This window comes from Mixophyes fleayi, chromosome 11, assembly GCF_038048845.1.
Source record: "Mixophyes fleayi isolate aMixFle1 chromosome 11, aMixFle1.hap1, whole genome shotgun sequence".
NCBI lineage: Eukaryota > Metazoa > Chordata > Amphibia > Anura > Limnodynastidae > Mixophyes > Mixophyes fleayi.
Genome location: NC_134412.1, coordinates 47,266,775 through 47,282,700, shown reverse-complemented (window position 1 = coordinate 47,282,700; position 15,926 = coordinate 47,266,775). Strand labels below are relative to the sequence as shown.

General features: G+C 41.1%; 1 protein-coding gene across 1 annotated transcript in view; it reads left to right on the top strand.

Moving 5' to 3' along the window:
* MCAM (melanoma cell adhesion molecule) overlaps positions 1-15,926 on the top strand; it is a 128,693-nt gene that overhangs the window by 77,801 nt on the left and 34,966 nt on the right. Inside the window, exons 8-12 of the mRNA XM_075190644.1 lie at positions 5,813-5,957; positions 7,456-7,571; positions 11,560-11,701; positions 11,780-11,904; positions 12,100-12,247. Of these exons, the coding sequence (XP_075046745.1) occupies positions 5,813-5,957; positions 7,456-7,571; positions 11,560-11,701; positions 11,780-11,904; positions 12,100-12,247 (676 nt within the window). The remainder of the gene's footprint in view (positions 1-5,812; positions 5,958-7,455; positions 7,572-11,559; positions 11,702-11,779; positions 11,905-12,099; positions 12,248-15,926) is intronic.

Below are 15,926 nucleotides of genomic sequence, written 5' to 3'. Positions count from 1 at the left end.
TCAGGAGGAAAGAGGAGGGAAAGGAATAGTGTGGCTAGGACCATTAAAGAAAAGGAGAATGGACAGATGAAGGAGTGCTACACAGAGGGATCACTGAGTGAGGAAGAGAAAATGGAAAGGACGCAACATCAGAAGTTAAGTATAGGGTTACCGAGACTAGAAAAGAGATAACCAGGGAACCCGGACCTTGTTGAAAGATTTAGAGAACTTTTTAAGAATATTGATCGTGAATTCCATCAGTTGGATGTGCCAAACAATGCTAGTGATGGTTTGAAGTGATGGAGGGGTATTTTATTTCCAATCATCAGCAAGTTGATAGGTGGCAGCTGAGATTATGTGCCAAACAAGATTATTCTGTTGGTGAGTGAAAGAATTCCAAGGGGTAGGAGGAAAAATTTAGGTTCTAGAGGAATGATAAGTTGGAGTATATTAGAGATCAAGTACTTTATGTCTAACCAGAAATGTGCTAGATTTGGACAGCACTACCATATGTGGAGACACGTTCCTTCCATACAACACCCACGCCAACATCTATCAGAGGCATCAGGGAGCTTCTTCCTAAGTTGAGTTGGTACATAATACCAGCGGAACAAAATTTTGTATATATTCTCTTTTATTTTAAGGCAAGTTGAGCTGGTGGCGGCAATCTCCCAGATTTAGTTGGGTTTGCTATGGTCAATATAAGACATCATCTGCATATAAAGCCAATTTGTGCTCCGTGGTCCCCACACGAATTCCAGATATCTCCCTATCAGCCTGTATCCTGGCTCAAACTACTGTTTTATCTAAATACCGTCATCCAGAGCCCTGTTTCATGTATGTTATAATGTTGTCTCTATTTTTATTTATAACTTAACTATTAATGTGTTCAGTGCTTTGGTAATTTGTCCAGAAAGCTTGTGAAAGATAAACAAACAAATTATATTCTGGTCTCTAGGGAAAGACAACCTAGATATATTAACACATCAAATTGGTGGGTTTTGTAGTTACACAGCAAAATGGCATTAAGTTGTATAGTGTAGCAAGCTTGCCAAGCTGAATTTGGGAGGCTGTACCATAAATTAGATTCCATAGTCATTAGCATCATTTGTGCAGTGTGTTTTTGGCCATGGCAGGATTTATTTCTATAGAACAATTTTTATGCAAACCAATTGAAAGTATAGAAGCAAGCCATCAACCCAAATATTTATGTTTGAACTTTGATTTCAGATTAGTGTTGGTATTTATTCTTACTACAAAATCGGGTGCAATACACTTTGCAAGTTTAGCCATTGTCTAGCGGTGGATCTATAGTTGGTGCAGGAGGTACAGGAGCCAGAGGTATAGGGGGCTAAGTTACTTATATAAAAAAGTTAATAAGCCACTTCTTTCACTCTCTGCCTACAGTGAATCTGAACCCGCATCTCTTTATAATCTCAGACGTCTTTTTAATGGCTTTTGGAGACAAGCACTATTTAGACTCACCATTTTTTTGTCCCATTTAATGCGAGTGTACATTGACGCTGGACTGTGCAGTTTTGTCTCATCTTTCATTTAGTAACAGACTACTCTATGGAAAATGAGCCAAGCCATCACAGTAAAGATTTGATAAACATGGGCTGTAAAGGGACAAAGACTGATATATCTAAATGACTCATCTGCTTGAGTCTTTAGAGTATTACAAAAGCATTGTCATTTTAAGTGGTTAGTATTTTTTTATTAAAAAGGCTCTGGCTATTCCCATGTATGTGCCTGCAGTATGTATTTAAATACAATGTTAAAAAAAGGTTTCTTATAGTTTGGGATTGAGATTTTAGGGAATGTAGGTTCAAGGGGAAATGGATGGAAATCTCAGGTTGCAAAGTAGATATAGTGTGACTATCATATATCTCACTTATAAAAAACTTATGAGTTACAAAATATACTTTTAAATATAAATTTACCTTTGTTTCACAAGTGAGAATGTGAGAATGAGAATATTTGTAATTACCTTGTTAATATAGATGGGTCCTTACCTCTGTAATGATTTATGTAGCCAATTAAATGTTTACAGTATTAAGAGCAAAACAATTTATTATCCTGAGGTAAGCCAAATTATACAGTCAGTAAATTGCCCCATCAGGAGAACATACCCTTGAGCAGCTCCAGATGGAGCAGAGGTTCATTGCAGCCAGATGCTAGAAGATGCGTATCAGATTCAGGATCTGGCGCAGGAACCATGATGGAAACTCTACACCAAGCTCAGCAGAATTCTCAAACAGGCTCTTTTAACCGTCCAAATTTCCCACTATAGAATTCCCACCCTGCACTGGTAGTCTCAGGTGAGCTTGTCTCAGTATTGGCCGGGATGGAAATATGGGTTGGTGATGGGGAGGGATTTGTATTCCCCCCTTCTGTAGTTTTCTCCTACTGGGTGGGTGCCTCCATGTCTACCACAATCCAGGGAAGAACAATAGTGGGTGAAACTGTGTAATGAGATTCCTAATCCCAGGTAATGGAGAACAATTCCTCACACAGGAAGTTAATAGCTCCTTCTGCCCCTTCAACATCAGAAATGCTTTGCATAAAAGTCCAGATAGATAAGGAGCATTTTACATGTCCCAAAATCCAAATAAGAACAAACTGGTTTAAAAAGCATAGAGCACAAATAAATCCACACAATCCATTTGAGTTGATAAGGAACAGCAGGTTGTGTTGTCCTCTGTAGTCTATGCAGATGTCCAGGCTTCCTGGATACAGCAGTGTGCTCGCAGTGTGTCTGCTCTTTTCGATACATCCACCAGAGATCAATACTTATCTCCTGTTGGCTGTGGGTGCTGGGAGCAATGATATTTATTGTGGCACAAATGGGATGCCAGTGGGAGCAGCACTGGAGCAAGGGGTATTTAAAGGATTGGATAGCAGAAGAAGGAAGGAGGATTTTGGGACGTCTTTAAAGAGCAAGGAAAGCATTACAGGTTGTATGTTTGACCTTTACTTGCACTGTATCATGGGCAACAGAGCACTACCAACACTCAGAGCCGAGTAGGAATCATTTGAATCCAAAACACATATATAAATGTAACCCCCTGTCACTGTGTGTAGTGTGGGGTGCAAAGGGTACACAGTGCACCTCCTTCTCAAGCCCTGGCTAGCTGATGGGCATGGGTGTAAATGATCAGGGGGTCCCTGCACATGCAGGTGTTTCTTTGTAGTTAGTGGGACACAGGTAATGTCACTTTGGTGCAGTGTAATAGAAGTCACAATAATTTGGGCGCCAGACCATCTCTATAACAAACTCAACTCTTTATTTACACTCTTCCTCCAGCACGATAATCATAATGGTTGCAGCAATAAAGAAATATATGTACAGCTCCTTACTCTCTCCAGCACAGTTCTTAATGAGCAATACGAATATGGTTGCAAATATATCTCATTACTCCTCCTGCACAGTTCTTAATGTTATCCAGATGTTATGTAACATAAATCATTGGTCTCTCTTACACTCCATACTCACTGCAGATACCCTTTCTGCAGGGGCACATGCATGGATGCTAATAGGCAGGCAGCCTCTCCTCCATGCAGCTCTGACACACTCTGTGTACCTTTCAACTGCAGCTCATCCCTCCTCTGCGGGAATGATGTCTCCTGTGCTCTGACACGTCACTCTGTGTACTCTCAGCCTCAGGATCTGACACTACAGCTACCTTGCCTCTTGTAGCAGCCCTCACTCCAGGGCCTCTTCCATGCAAAGTGTCCCCCTCTCTCTTGGGTTCTCTATAGTGGCATGGAGTTCTCCCCCTCATCCAGGGCACACATTCCTTGCCCTGGCTCAGTCACCATGCTCAGACTTCCAGGGAATGCTGGGGGAGCCTGGGAGCTTCCACCCCAGGTTCCCAGCTACAACTCTCCTCTTGTGTCTCCCTTCTCAGTTCCTATCCCCCCTTAATGACAGCCCCTCCTTCCTCTCACTTAGTCTCACAGGCTGGGCTGGGTTATCACCATGGTAACCAGTTTATGTAACTTTTCAGAAACTTCTATCTTACCCTCTAGGTGACCCCTCCTCTATTCACTGAGGTAAAGGTTTAACTAAAGACATGGGCAGGCATGGGCAGGTGACCTCCTGGGTCAAAAAGAGACAGGTGGCTCTCGTGGGCCCCTCCCAACAAATACATCTCAGCAATATATGCAGGGGTGGCATTTGACCAGCGGGGTTGTCTTCCCCCCCTTTCTCTCCAACGTGGACGATCTGCCTTTCTTTGCTCCCCCTAATCCTCCGGAAGGGCAATATACAGACGTCACTTGCACAGCCTGCCTCTCTTTGCTTCCCCAAATCCTCAGGAAAGGCAATATACAGACTGCATTGTAATTGCACCTCACATGTTGAACCTTTTCTTCTTTTGCTTCCCACTCAGCTGGGATAAGTGGCACTACAAGTCTCAGCAACAAGCACACTGCTGCTCCATATACTGTCCTGGACAGAACTACTCAGCAAACAACTTGCTTTACCTCCTCATTACCCTTGGTCTCTGTTGGGCACCTAGAGACGGTCAGACATGGTGTCCCAAGGGTGTTTCTCCGGCTGGGCACACTGCTCTCAGTTCCTGTGTCCTGCAAGCACTTTCTCCATCTGTTGTGCTCGAGCCCCACGTTGGGCGCCATTATGTAACCCCCTGTCACTGTGTGTAGTGTGGGGTGCAAAGGGTACACAGTGCACCTCCTTCTCAAGCCCTGGCTAGCTGATGGGCATGGGTGTAAATGATCAGTGGGTCCCTGCACATGCAGGTGTTTCTTTGTAGTTAGTGGGACACAGGTAATGTCACTTTGGTGCAGTGTAATAGAAGTCACAATAATTTGGGCGCCAGACCATATCTATAACAAACTCAACTCTTTATTTACACTCTTCCTCCAGCACGATAATCATAATGGTTGCAGCAATAAAGAAATATATGTACAGCTCCTTACTCTCTCCAGCACAGTTCTTAATGAGCAATACGAATATGGTTGCAAATATATCTCATTACTCCTCCTGCACAGTTCTTAATGTTATCCAGATGTTATGTAACATAAATCATTGGTCTCTCTTACACTCCATACTCACTGCAGATACCCTTTCTGCAGGGGCACATGCATGGATGCTAATAGGCAGGCAGCCTCTCCTCCATGCAGCTCTGACACACTCTGTGTACCTTTCAACTGCAGCTCATCCCTCCTCTGCGGGAATGATGTCTCCTGTGCTCTGACACGTCACTCTGTGTACTCTCAGCCTCAGGATCTGACACTACAGCTACCTTGCCTCTTGTAGCAGCCCTCACTCCAGGGCCTCTTCCATGCGAAGTGTCCCCCTCTCTCTTGGGTTCTCTATAGTGGCATGGAGTTCTCCCCCTCATCCAGGGCACACATTCCTTGCCCTGGCTCAGTCACCATGCTCAGACTTCCAGGGAATGCTGGGGGAGCCTGGGAGCTTCCACCCCAGGTCCCCAGCTACAACTCTCCTCTTGTGTCTCCCTTCTCAGTTCCTATCCCCCCTTAATGACAGCCCCTCCTTCCTCTCACTTAGTCTCACAGGCTGGGCTGGGTTATCACCATGGTAACCAGTTTATGTAACTTTTCAGAAACTTCTATCTTACCCTCTAGGTGACCCCTCCTCTATTCACTGAGGTAAAGGTTTAACTAAAACACCACTAGGGGGGTGTTACATAAAATATGTATAAAAAAAGGATGCATTAATGTGTTTATTTTTTGTTGCACATATGTTAAAATATGTACAACTCAGCATATCCTAACAGATTAACATAACAGGTATATCTGTAGCTGCATCTACCTCTGATTCTTATCTCCTGTTTCTTCCCAGAAACATAATGAAAATCCTTTAACATCAGACTCATCATACCGCTGGAATGTCTCCCGTGAGGATTCTGGTGGCTATAGCTGTACAGCACTGGATGTAGAGAATTTGGACACTGATTTGAAAGCAGAGACTGAAATCCATGTTCACTGTAAGTGAATTCAAATGTTATGTTTTAAGAAAGCAAAGTTCATTTGCAGTATTGTGCTTTTGTTTCCTGCAGATTGTGTGAGAAAGATGCTAAAGAGTCCAAATTTTGTTAATTAGGGCAGTGTCTAGAAAAGAGAGCATGGACAAGCACGTTGGGCTATGTCATGTCCCTCAAGGCATGCCTAGTAGCTACTGAAGCAAGACTGCCTCCAAACATTTCCCCCCCCTAAAAATGCCTCTGCTGTGACAGGTGCATGCAGCACCCATCAACATGGTGAATGGGGCACACCTCCCAACAGTCCTTACTGTTTGGGACAAAAGTCCTAAATGTCAGGGCAAAACAGAGGTCCCCTAAAGTCTGATTTGCTTAAATTGGGCCAGATTAAAGGTATGTATGTATTCATGTACGAAGATCCATCTCTTTTGAACACTGCCCTACACTATGTTTACTGAAAGTGTTGATGGACCTCAAAATTGTGATCTTTTGATCACAAAAGCTGTTTTTGTCTGTACTCCAGATCCTAACATTCAGCCCAATGTGTACAGTCTAGGACCAGAATTTGAAGACAATACAGTAAGTACAGACAAAGCAGATCTCATAGTGTTCAACAAGCATCTGTGAATATGTAACCAAAATCTGGCATACTTTTTTATCTGAAGGTGGTCAGTCTCCCTGGATGCCATAGAGCCAATGCTTGCGTAGATTGGCATCATATTTGCTTGGATGAGCAGGGACATTTTGTGGCTCATCCAATCAGCAGTGTCCTGCCCAAGTACCCATCATTTATAAAATTCTGTAGACCAATCACAGATGATTAACTCGATAATCAAAGACCATTCCTCTTAAGAGCACCCCTATGCTTTTATTGTTGGGGAAGGGAGGGATTTTAGTATAAATGTTTTTGGTGACTGGAGTTGTTTAATAACTGTCTGCAAACTGTCAAACATTCCCCTATGCCATAAACAGAAAATAAAAAATGTCTATTTTTTGTGTCATAAAAAAATATTTAAGGCAGTTAGAAGATTGTGAAAGCTGATACAGTATTTATCTTTGTTGCTTTCTTTATATATTAAGCAGTTGTCAACCTTCAGATGATACTAAGCTTGTGTATGCCTTTCAGCAACTTTTACTTTACATTGCTTTTCTGCATTGTTTTTATATTATAAGGCAGAGATGCTTATTTGTGCTGCCATGGTTACAGCACATCTCAACACTGTTGTGTGCATACAGTTTAATCCAGATCTAAGTAGAATGTTATATCCAAGGGCACATAAAGTATGTAACTCCACCTGATGTTATACATGGTTGAAAAACAGAGATGGAAACTTGTCTGAAAAATCAATGTAATTTTTGCACAAAAGTTACACAAGGTCATGCCAATAAATTATATAAAGATTGAAACCCCATTTAATTGTTACTTTGAACTGAAATATTATTTTAACATACTCAAATGGTTTGTATTGTGTATTTTTTTACCCCAATTTGTTCTCTTTTTTAGTTCTGGATCCTCCTGTGCTTTCTAAAGAGTCCCCTGTTATTGAGGTGCTCGGAAGTGTTTTGAGTGTATCCTGTCAGGCAAATGCATCAGTTCAAGCAGAGATCCATTGGAGACGAGTGAGTGATCATCTGACTCAGATGCCATCAGTAACTTTAACCATTCCATTAGCCAGTCTTACCTAAGGTACACGTCAAGGCTACAAAACTGTTAGCCTAAGTGTTTCCTATTATTCACTAGTGATATGTGTTTTACCTTCTCCCCTAAACCATAGCTTTCCATATTAATACCTTGTTTTGACATGGTGATTATTGTCTCGCTGCAGCAGTACATATCGAGGGCTACCATACTGGGATGAATAATAAACCCCTAAATAGTATTTAACAGTTCTGTGAGAATAGTGCTTAAAAAGTAAGTGAGAGTACAATAAAAAAAAAGTAGATAAGTAAATATAATAAAATATGTGTGTATTAAACCTGTTGAGTGTGTAAAGTTTATATGACATTTTCATTTTTAAACATGGGACCTTTGAGGGTTAGTTTAGCAGCTATATCAATACTTGGCTTCCTGTGGATTTATTATTGCTTTGTTTGCTTGAAATACTTTCTTTGCAGTCTTTGAACTGTCTGGGCCACCAACTCGTACTGTACACTCAAGTTAGTGTTACAAGTGTTACATCTAGCAAACAGCCTAGTGATGATATTAGAGAAAGATATTACAATGTATGAGTCTACATGTTTTTCTGTGTCACAATCATTGCACATAAAGCAAGATTTCTGCTTTCCCTGACAAGATGCATTTTGAAAAGGTACAAAGCCAGAAGGTACAAGCCAAGACCTATCGCAAAGATAAAAAATCTGTTGAAAACATGCGCAGTGAAACTGAAAGACAGGCTTGGAGTTTCAGTTCACCTAGTAAAAAAATGTGAAAAAATGCTGACAGTCACAATGCTGGCATTAAAACGGCAATGCCAGTGGTTCGGGTGGCTATACAGATGCCGGACCTGTCGGCAATAAACAGTGATAACAAGAAATAAAAAAAAAAAAAGCGTGCCCACCTCCCCCTCCCCAGTCATACTATATCCTAGTGCTGGTTGAAAGAAAATTGGGGGGACAAACAGTGTATGGTCCCCCCATTCTAATCCAACCAATCCTAGGTTCTTCACACACCTCTGGTTAGTTGGTGTGGGCTAATTAAAGTGTTAAGTAATAACTCTAAGGCTACCTGCCTAGTGCTGGTTGGACGAAAATTGGGAGACAAACAGCATGGGGTCCCCCATATTTTCCTCTAACTAGCCCTAGGCATAGCCAGCTGGGGCTGGGGGCACCATAGCAGATGAAACCACAGCAGGGGCTCACCATGCCATGATGCCAACCAGCCCCAGGCTAGTCAGCATGGGGTTGGATTCCCTAGGGTGTTGGGGTCCTCAAAAAATGCAGGACCACTCCCTAGGGATACACAGCCTCTTGCTGACAGCACTAGGGCTCTTCCCACACTTCTGGGTGGTGAGTGTGTATTAAATGTGTAGAAAAAGGAACAAAATTTAATTAAACAATATTTTACATTGGTGAACTACAGATCCCAGCAAGCCCAGACTGCCATGAACAGTCTGGGCATGCTGATGCTTGTAATACTACAAGTATTCCAATGGCTGCCAGGGCATGTTGGCACTTGGGGAACCACACCCAGGGCCCACTGTGTCCATGTAAAATATAAATAAAAGACACTCCTTTGATAAAACCACAACATTTTATTAAAAATCATTTTGAAAAAATTCTTACCAAATTCTTCTTTCTACTGTAGGACACAGTCTTCAAAGCTTTTAATCCAAGTTGAGTGTTGATTAAAAAAACAAAAAAATATTCCAAGTGATGATGGCAGCACTAGGGTTAATATGACTGGGAGGGGGGAAGAGTATACTTTTCTTTCCCTTATCTTTATTTTTTTAACACTGTTTACTGCCCACGGTTCGCTTGCATTGCAGTTCTAATGCTGGCATTGTGATTTTCGGCAATCACAATTTTTTCTGTGTCAGTGAAATTTACATGATGGGATTTTACTTGTTGGGATTTTTGTGTCAGTCATACTTCAGTCGGTAGTTTTACCGTTGGAAATATGACTACCACTGTTTGAAAAAAATGCTTTATTCACAGAATAAAGCATTGTTTCATTCATTTTTTTCTGTTATTATGATCCTGAAATGGCATTTACAGAACAAAGGTTGTGGCAGTACTTGTACCACCACGATGCTTGTTAAATGTCCCTCCTATTCCACTAGAAGGGGCATGGCTATTTGTATTTGCAATGCCCCTCTTATCTCCTTCCATGGTTTTCTCAAGTTTTTTCCTCTCCCAATGGTTCTATATCTGCTCTTCTAAACTTTTCCATGCCCACCTTTGTTTTGCTCCAACCCCCCTTCTCTGGTTCTCTCTATCTGGTTCACCCACCCGCCTCAGTCTGGTTCTCTATCCTCTTAGCTTCTCTCTTCTCCTACCTCCCGCCTCTCCGGTTCCCTCACTTTCTGATTCTCTCTCCCTGTGGTTTCCCTTAATTTCCACTGGCTTAGAATAGAGAAACTATCTCCCCATCTTTAGTTCAATTTCCCCACTATATCTGGTTATTTCCCCTCCTCATTTAACCCCCAATCCCCCCCCCCCCCCCCCCGCTTTCTCACACAGTTTTTTGTCTCTGGCTCTGTTCCCCTCTGATTCCAATTTTTTTACACCTCTTCTTACCTTAACTCTGGGTAGAAGCTCCTCCAGGAAGCAGAGCAGTGGCCTCCCCTTTAAGAGTTGCGGATGTAATGATGCTTCATTATTACAGTATCCTATGGCCAGTAGGGCAACTGGATTCATTAAGCGCAGGGCTGTGTGCGGTGGCACCTGTGACACCACTAACAGCTAGCTCTGATTTCAGGCAAAGCTTTTTACAGCCATGTTGTCGTGAGCAATGACTGTATTTTCATACTCACTGTTGTGGATCGGACGGCAGTTTATACACACTACACAGCGGAAACAAGATTGGAACGAAAATATTAAATGGTACGACCAACCAAATGAGGCGACAATCGTCCATTTGGGCAGACTTTCGACCATTGTGTCACTGTACACACTGACCCGACTTTTGAACGAGCGGTCGTATGTCGGCTGATTTAGCCGATTATTGATTGAAAACTGTGTAGTGTGTACCCAGCTTAAGGTAAATGTATATCCACTAGAGAAGAGATTAAGAGATTTTAAACTGGGGAGTGGTTCCATTGCTGTGTATAAATAAATTCATGACATGTGAAATCTATCAAAGCGCTCTGATTGCCCTACTCTGTATCATTTCTCTACATTTCTTGCTGTTTGAAGAGAAAAAACTTGAGGGAGATGTATCATAGTGTGGTTTAATATGTGATTTTCAAACCGACATCAGATGTGGGTTTCAAACATACACCACACTTTTTTATTAATCTGCAGTTTGCAAAAAAAAGCATGTTTGGCAGTTTAAAAGACAAAACCACATGCAGTTTAGAATAAAAAGTGCTATTTCCATGCTGTATTGATACGTTGCCCCTTTCATATGGAACTCAGGTCACAAACGTGGCATTGCTGTTTGCAATCTACCAGTTTGAAAAAATGTGGCTTGATATGCTGTTTTTACTTTGAAAAACTACACGGTTTAAAAACCACACAAAAAGTCACATTTTAAATTGAACTTTGGAAAAAGGCAGTTTGACATTCTCCCCCCTTAATCCACAAGTGGATCTTCATAGTAGGAGCAATGAATCTATGGAATATACTCCAACAACAACTGGTGCTGGCAGACAATATAGTTTCAAGATAGGATTAGATAACTTTCTAGAACAGCAGAAAAAACAGTGGTACTGCCATTACAGGATTCCCAATTCAGTCAAGAAGATTTTTTTTTTCTCATCATAAGAAAAATTGAATTATGTGTTATTGATTTTTTTTTTGTGTTGATTGTTTATTTTTTGTCTTTCTGTTTAATCTGACTTTGGATTTTGAGGTTGATGGATTGCACATATGTCTTTTTTAATGTAACTATTTCCAGTTTATCTGATTTGTAACATCTGTACTCTTTTTTGTATTTTGACATTTCTAGGATGAGATAACCATAGCAAATGGCCCTTTCTTAAACATTAGCTTGGTGGATTACAGTAATGGAGGACTGTACATGTGTGTTGTTGATCTGCCTAGTATACCAGTACTTATGCACAGCAAGGAGTTGCAAGTGATTGTGAAAGGTATTGGAGGTGGTGATTTGTAACAGGGTCAGTCAGAATTCACAGATTATCATATCTTGTGTTTTACATTAATTACAGGAAGACCGCATGTGGATGTTGGTCAACAATATGTAGAGGTGCGAAATGGCGAAAGTGTGACTGCAAGATGCAAGGCAACTGGTTATCCACTTCCCCAAATAACTTGGTATATCAATGGTTCTGAGGTAAATAACATTGTCTCCATCTTATTTACACATAATTGTTAGTTGTATTTCAAATATTAAATAACAATTTGACTTTTTAATGAAAGTAGAAATTAATATTAGTTAATTATGATTGCATTTAATTTCCTCAGACTTACAGTTTTCTGACTCAATTGTAAATATTCTTTGCCTTAATTATGTTTCTAAATTTCACAGGTAAATGCTCAGGCTTCTAATGTTAGTAATTACGAAGTAGTTAGTGAACTGAACTTGCTGGTTACCCAAGACTTGATTAATGAAAATCTCACATGTAAGGCCTACAATGAATTGGACTACAATATGGGATATATCCAACTACAGGAAAGTAAGTAATCTCTCTCTCTCCCTCTCATATATATATATATATATATATATATATATATATATATATATATGTTGATGCAGACAACAGATACCACATAAAAGGGGGCGAGTAACCCTATTCAGTGTACAGTCACTAAGCGGGATAAATACACCCAAAGTCCAATGTACAGGAGGCAGCCAGTTCCAAAACAGAAGGTGAGTCTGGAAAATCTATAGAGAAATAAAGGAAACACGGCGCCACATAGTGTATTACCACAATATAAATGCGTAATATAGTGAGAAAATAAGGTGTGATAAGTCAGATACACACTCAAGGATTATAACAACTCTCCAATATGAATGATGGAACCGAAAAGGTGATTAGAGATATACACACGTGACAGCACACTATGTTCAATGCCACAAATAAAATCACCAATAACCATATATCTGCGTACCAGATGGTAGAACTAGAAGGTGTAAGAATCAGTTGAATGGATGTCTCCAAAGCTGTACAGATGTTACCAGTAACGTCACTCATCCAAGTGAATAATCTCGTTAGGACTGGAACCTCAGCATCATAGGAGCAATATAAAAAACTCATATAGTGTAATATTGTAAAAATCAGATTTTACTAATAAACAGTAAGTATCACACTTACATAAAAACACAAGGTAAAAAGCATATATTGGTATCTTTAGGTACTCATCTGGGATGCATTCAGAGATGTATACATGGATATCAATCAGCTCATAAATGGATCTCTACAGCGCTCCCACCACGCTAGTACCACGATGTCCAAACGGTAATAGAAAGGTCCTCAGACACTCCTCAACGCGTTTCGTCTGGTTAAATCAGGGATGGGCAAACCAGTCCTCAAGGGCCATAAACAGTTCATGTTTTTTGGATTTCTGTCTGTAGAAACAGCTGGGATAATTACTGACCCAGCCAAATAGATTAACTCAGCTGTGCATGATTAAAGAAATCCAAAAAACATGAACTGTTTATGGCCCTTGAGGACTGGTTTGCCCACCCCTGGGTTAAATGTTCAGACTTCATCAGGAGGTCACACAATTTTCACCTCCTGATGAAGTCTGAACATTTAACCAGACGAAACGCATTGAGGAGTGTCTGAGGACCTTTCTGTTACTGTTTGGACATTGTGGTACTAGCGTGGTGGGAGCGCTGTAGAGATCCATCTATGAGCTGATTGATATCCATGTATACATCTCTGAATGCATCCCAGATGAGTACCTAAAGATACCAATATATGCTTTTTACCTTGTGTTTTTATGTAAGTGTGATACTTACTGTTTATTAGTAAAATCTGATTTTTACAATATTACACTATATGAGTTTTTTATATTGCTCCTATGATGCTGAGGTTCCAGTCCTAACGAGATTATTCACTTGGATGAGTGACGTTACTGGTAACATCTGTACAGCTTTGGAGACATCCATTCAACTGATTCTTACACCTTCTAGTTCTACCATCTGGTACGCAGATATATGGTTATTGGTGATTTTATTTGTGGCATTGAACATAGTGTGCTGTCACGTGTGTATATCTCTAATCACCTTTTCGGTTCCATCATTCATATTGGAGAGTTGTTATAATCCTTGAGTGTGTATCTGACTTATCACACCTTATTTTCTCACTATATTACGCATTTATATTGTGGTAATACACTATGTGGCGCCGTGTTTCCTTTATTCCTCTTTATATATATATATATATATATATATATATATATATATATATATATATATATATATATGTAACCCCCTGTCACTGTGTGTAGTGTGGTGTGCAAAGGGTACACAGTGCACCTCCTTCTCATGCCCTGGCTAGCTGATGGGCATGGGTGTAAATGATCAGGGGGTCCCTGCACATGTAGGTGTTTCTTTGTAGTTAGTGGGACACAGGGGATGTCACTTTGGTGCAGTGTAATAGAAGTCACAATAATTTGGGCGCCAGACCATCTCTATGATAAACTGAACTTTTATTTACACTCCTCTTCCTCCAGCACGATAGTCATAATGGTTGCAGCAATAAAGAAAAATATATACAGCTCCTCACTCTCTCCAGCACAGTTCTTAATGTTATCCAAATGTTAAATAACATAATTTACATGTCTCTTGCACTCCATACTCACTGCAGATCACCCTCCTCTGCAAGGGCACTCACATGGATGCTAATAGGCAGGCAGCTTCTCCTCCATGCAGCTCTGACACACTCTGTGTACCTCTCAACTGCAGCTCATCCCTCCTCTGCGGGGATGATGTCTCCTGTCAGCTCTGACACATCACTCTGTGTACTCTCAGCCTCAGGATCTGACACTACAGCTACCTTGCCTCTTGTAGCAGCCCTCACTCCAGGGCCTCTTCCATGCAAAGTGTCCCCCTCTCTCTTGGGTTATCTATAGTGGCATGGAGTTCTGCCCCTCATCCAGGGCACACATTCCTTGCCCTGGCTCAGTCACCACGCTCAGACAGCCAAGCAATGTTGGGGAGCATGGGAGCTTCCACCCCAGGTCCCCAGCTACATCTCTCCTCTGTCTCTCCCAGTCTCTGTCTCTCTCCCTCTCTATTCCTATCCCCCCTTAATGACAGCACCTCCTTCCTCTCACTCGGTCTCACAGGCTGGGCTGGGTTATCACCATTGTAACCACTTTATGTAACTTTTTATAAACTTCTAGCTTACCCTCTAGGTGACCCCTCCTGTATTCACTGAAGTGCAGGGTTTTACTAGAACACCACTAGGGGGGTGTTACATATATTAGAGATGCTCACTGACCCCCGTGAGGCGGTTTTGGTTTTGGATCTGGATTAGCTTCATGTTTTGGTTTTGGTAAAACCACCCTTGTGTGTTTTGGTTTTGGTTTTGGATCTGTGGTTTTTCTAGAGAAATATGCTAAAATCACCTAATTTTGCTCTTTTTTGATCCTACATTATTATTAACCTCCCTAACACTAATTTAAAGTCATTTGCAATCAATTTTGACCACCTCACAAGTCACAATTTTATTTTCATACACTTTCAAACAAGCAGCAGTTCTTGCCAGTGATTAGAAAAATGCTATTGTCATGCCTGGGCATAAGACCAAAAATCCACCTCTTATGTGTGCAATTATTTTTACACAAATCCTGACAACAGTTGTCTAGCCATTTATAGCGTTTGTAAAGCCACACTCAGTAGAGGTAGGGCCCTTAACCATCTAGGATCCTCATCCATGTTACGGCAAATGAAGTGAGTTCATGGAAAGCTGTTGGGAAAATCAGAAACTTATGTTAAAAAATAACAACAAGCAGCCCAGCATCATCTACCTCCCTTCTCTCATCTAGATCCCAGCACCTGCAATCTACACCAACACCTTCACCCTCAATATCCTCACAAGTGATGGGAGTTAGTCCTGCATCCAAGTTGCTAAGGCTAGATGACTCCTCCACTACCCATGATTCCTCTGAAGAATTATTGAGCGTTAGTCCTGCGACTGCTGCTGCTGTTGGGGGTCGATCTTCAACCCAGAAGAAGACTACTAGTAGTTTACAACAATTGACTGTAAACAATCCTTTGCTAGAGGAAGTAAGAAAGCTGTCACCCAGTCGCAAAGCGGATCACAGACACCATGGGGACTATGCTAGTATTAGATCTGCATACAATATCCACTATTAATGCAGCTGGTATTAGACAATTACTTG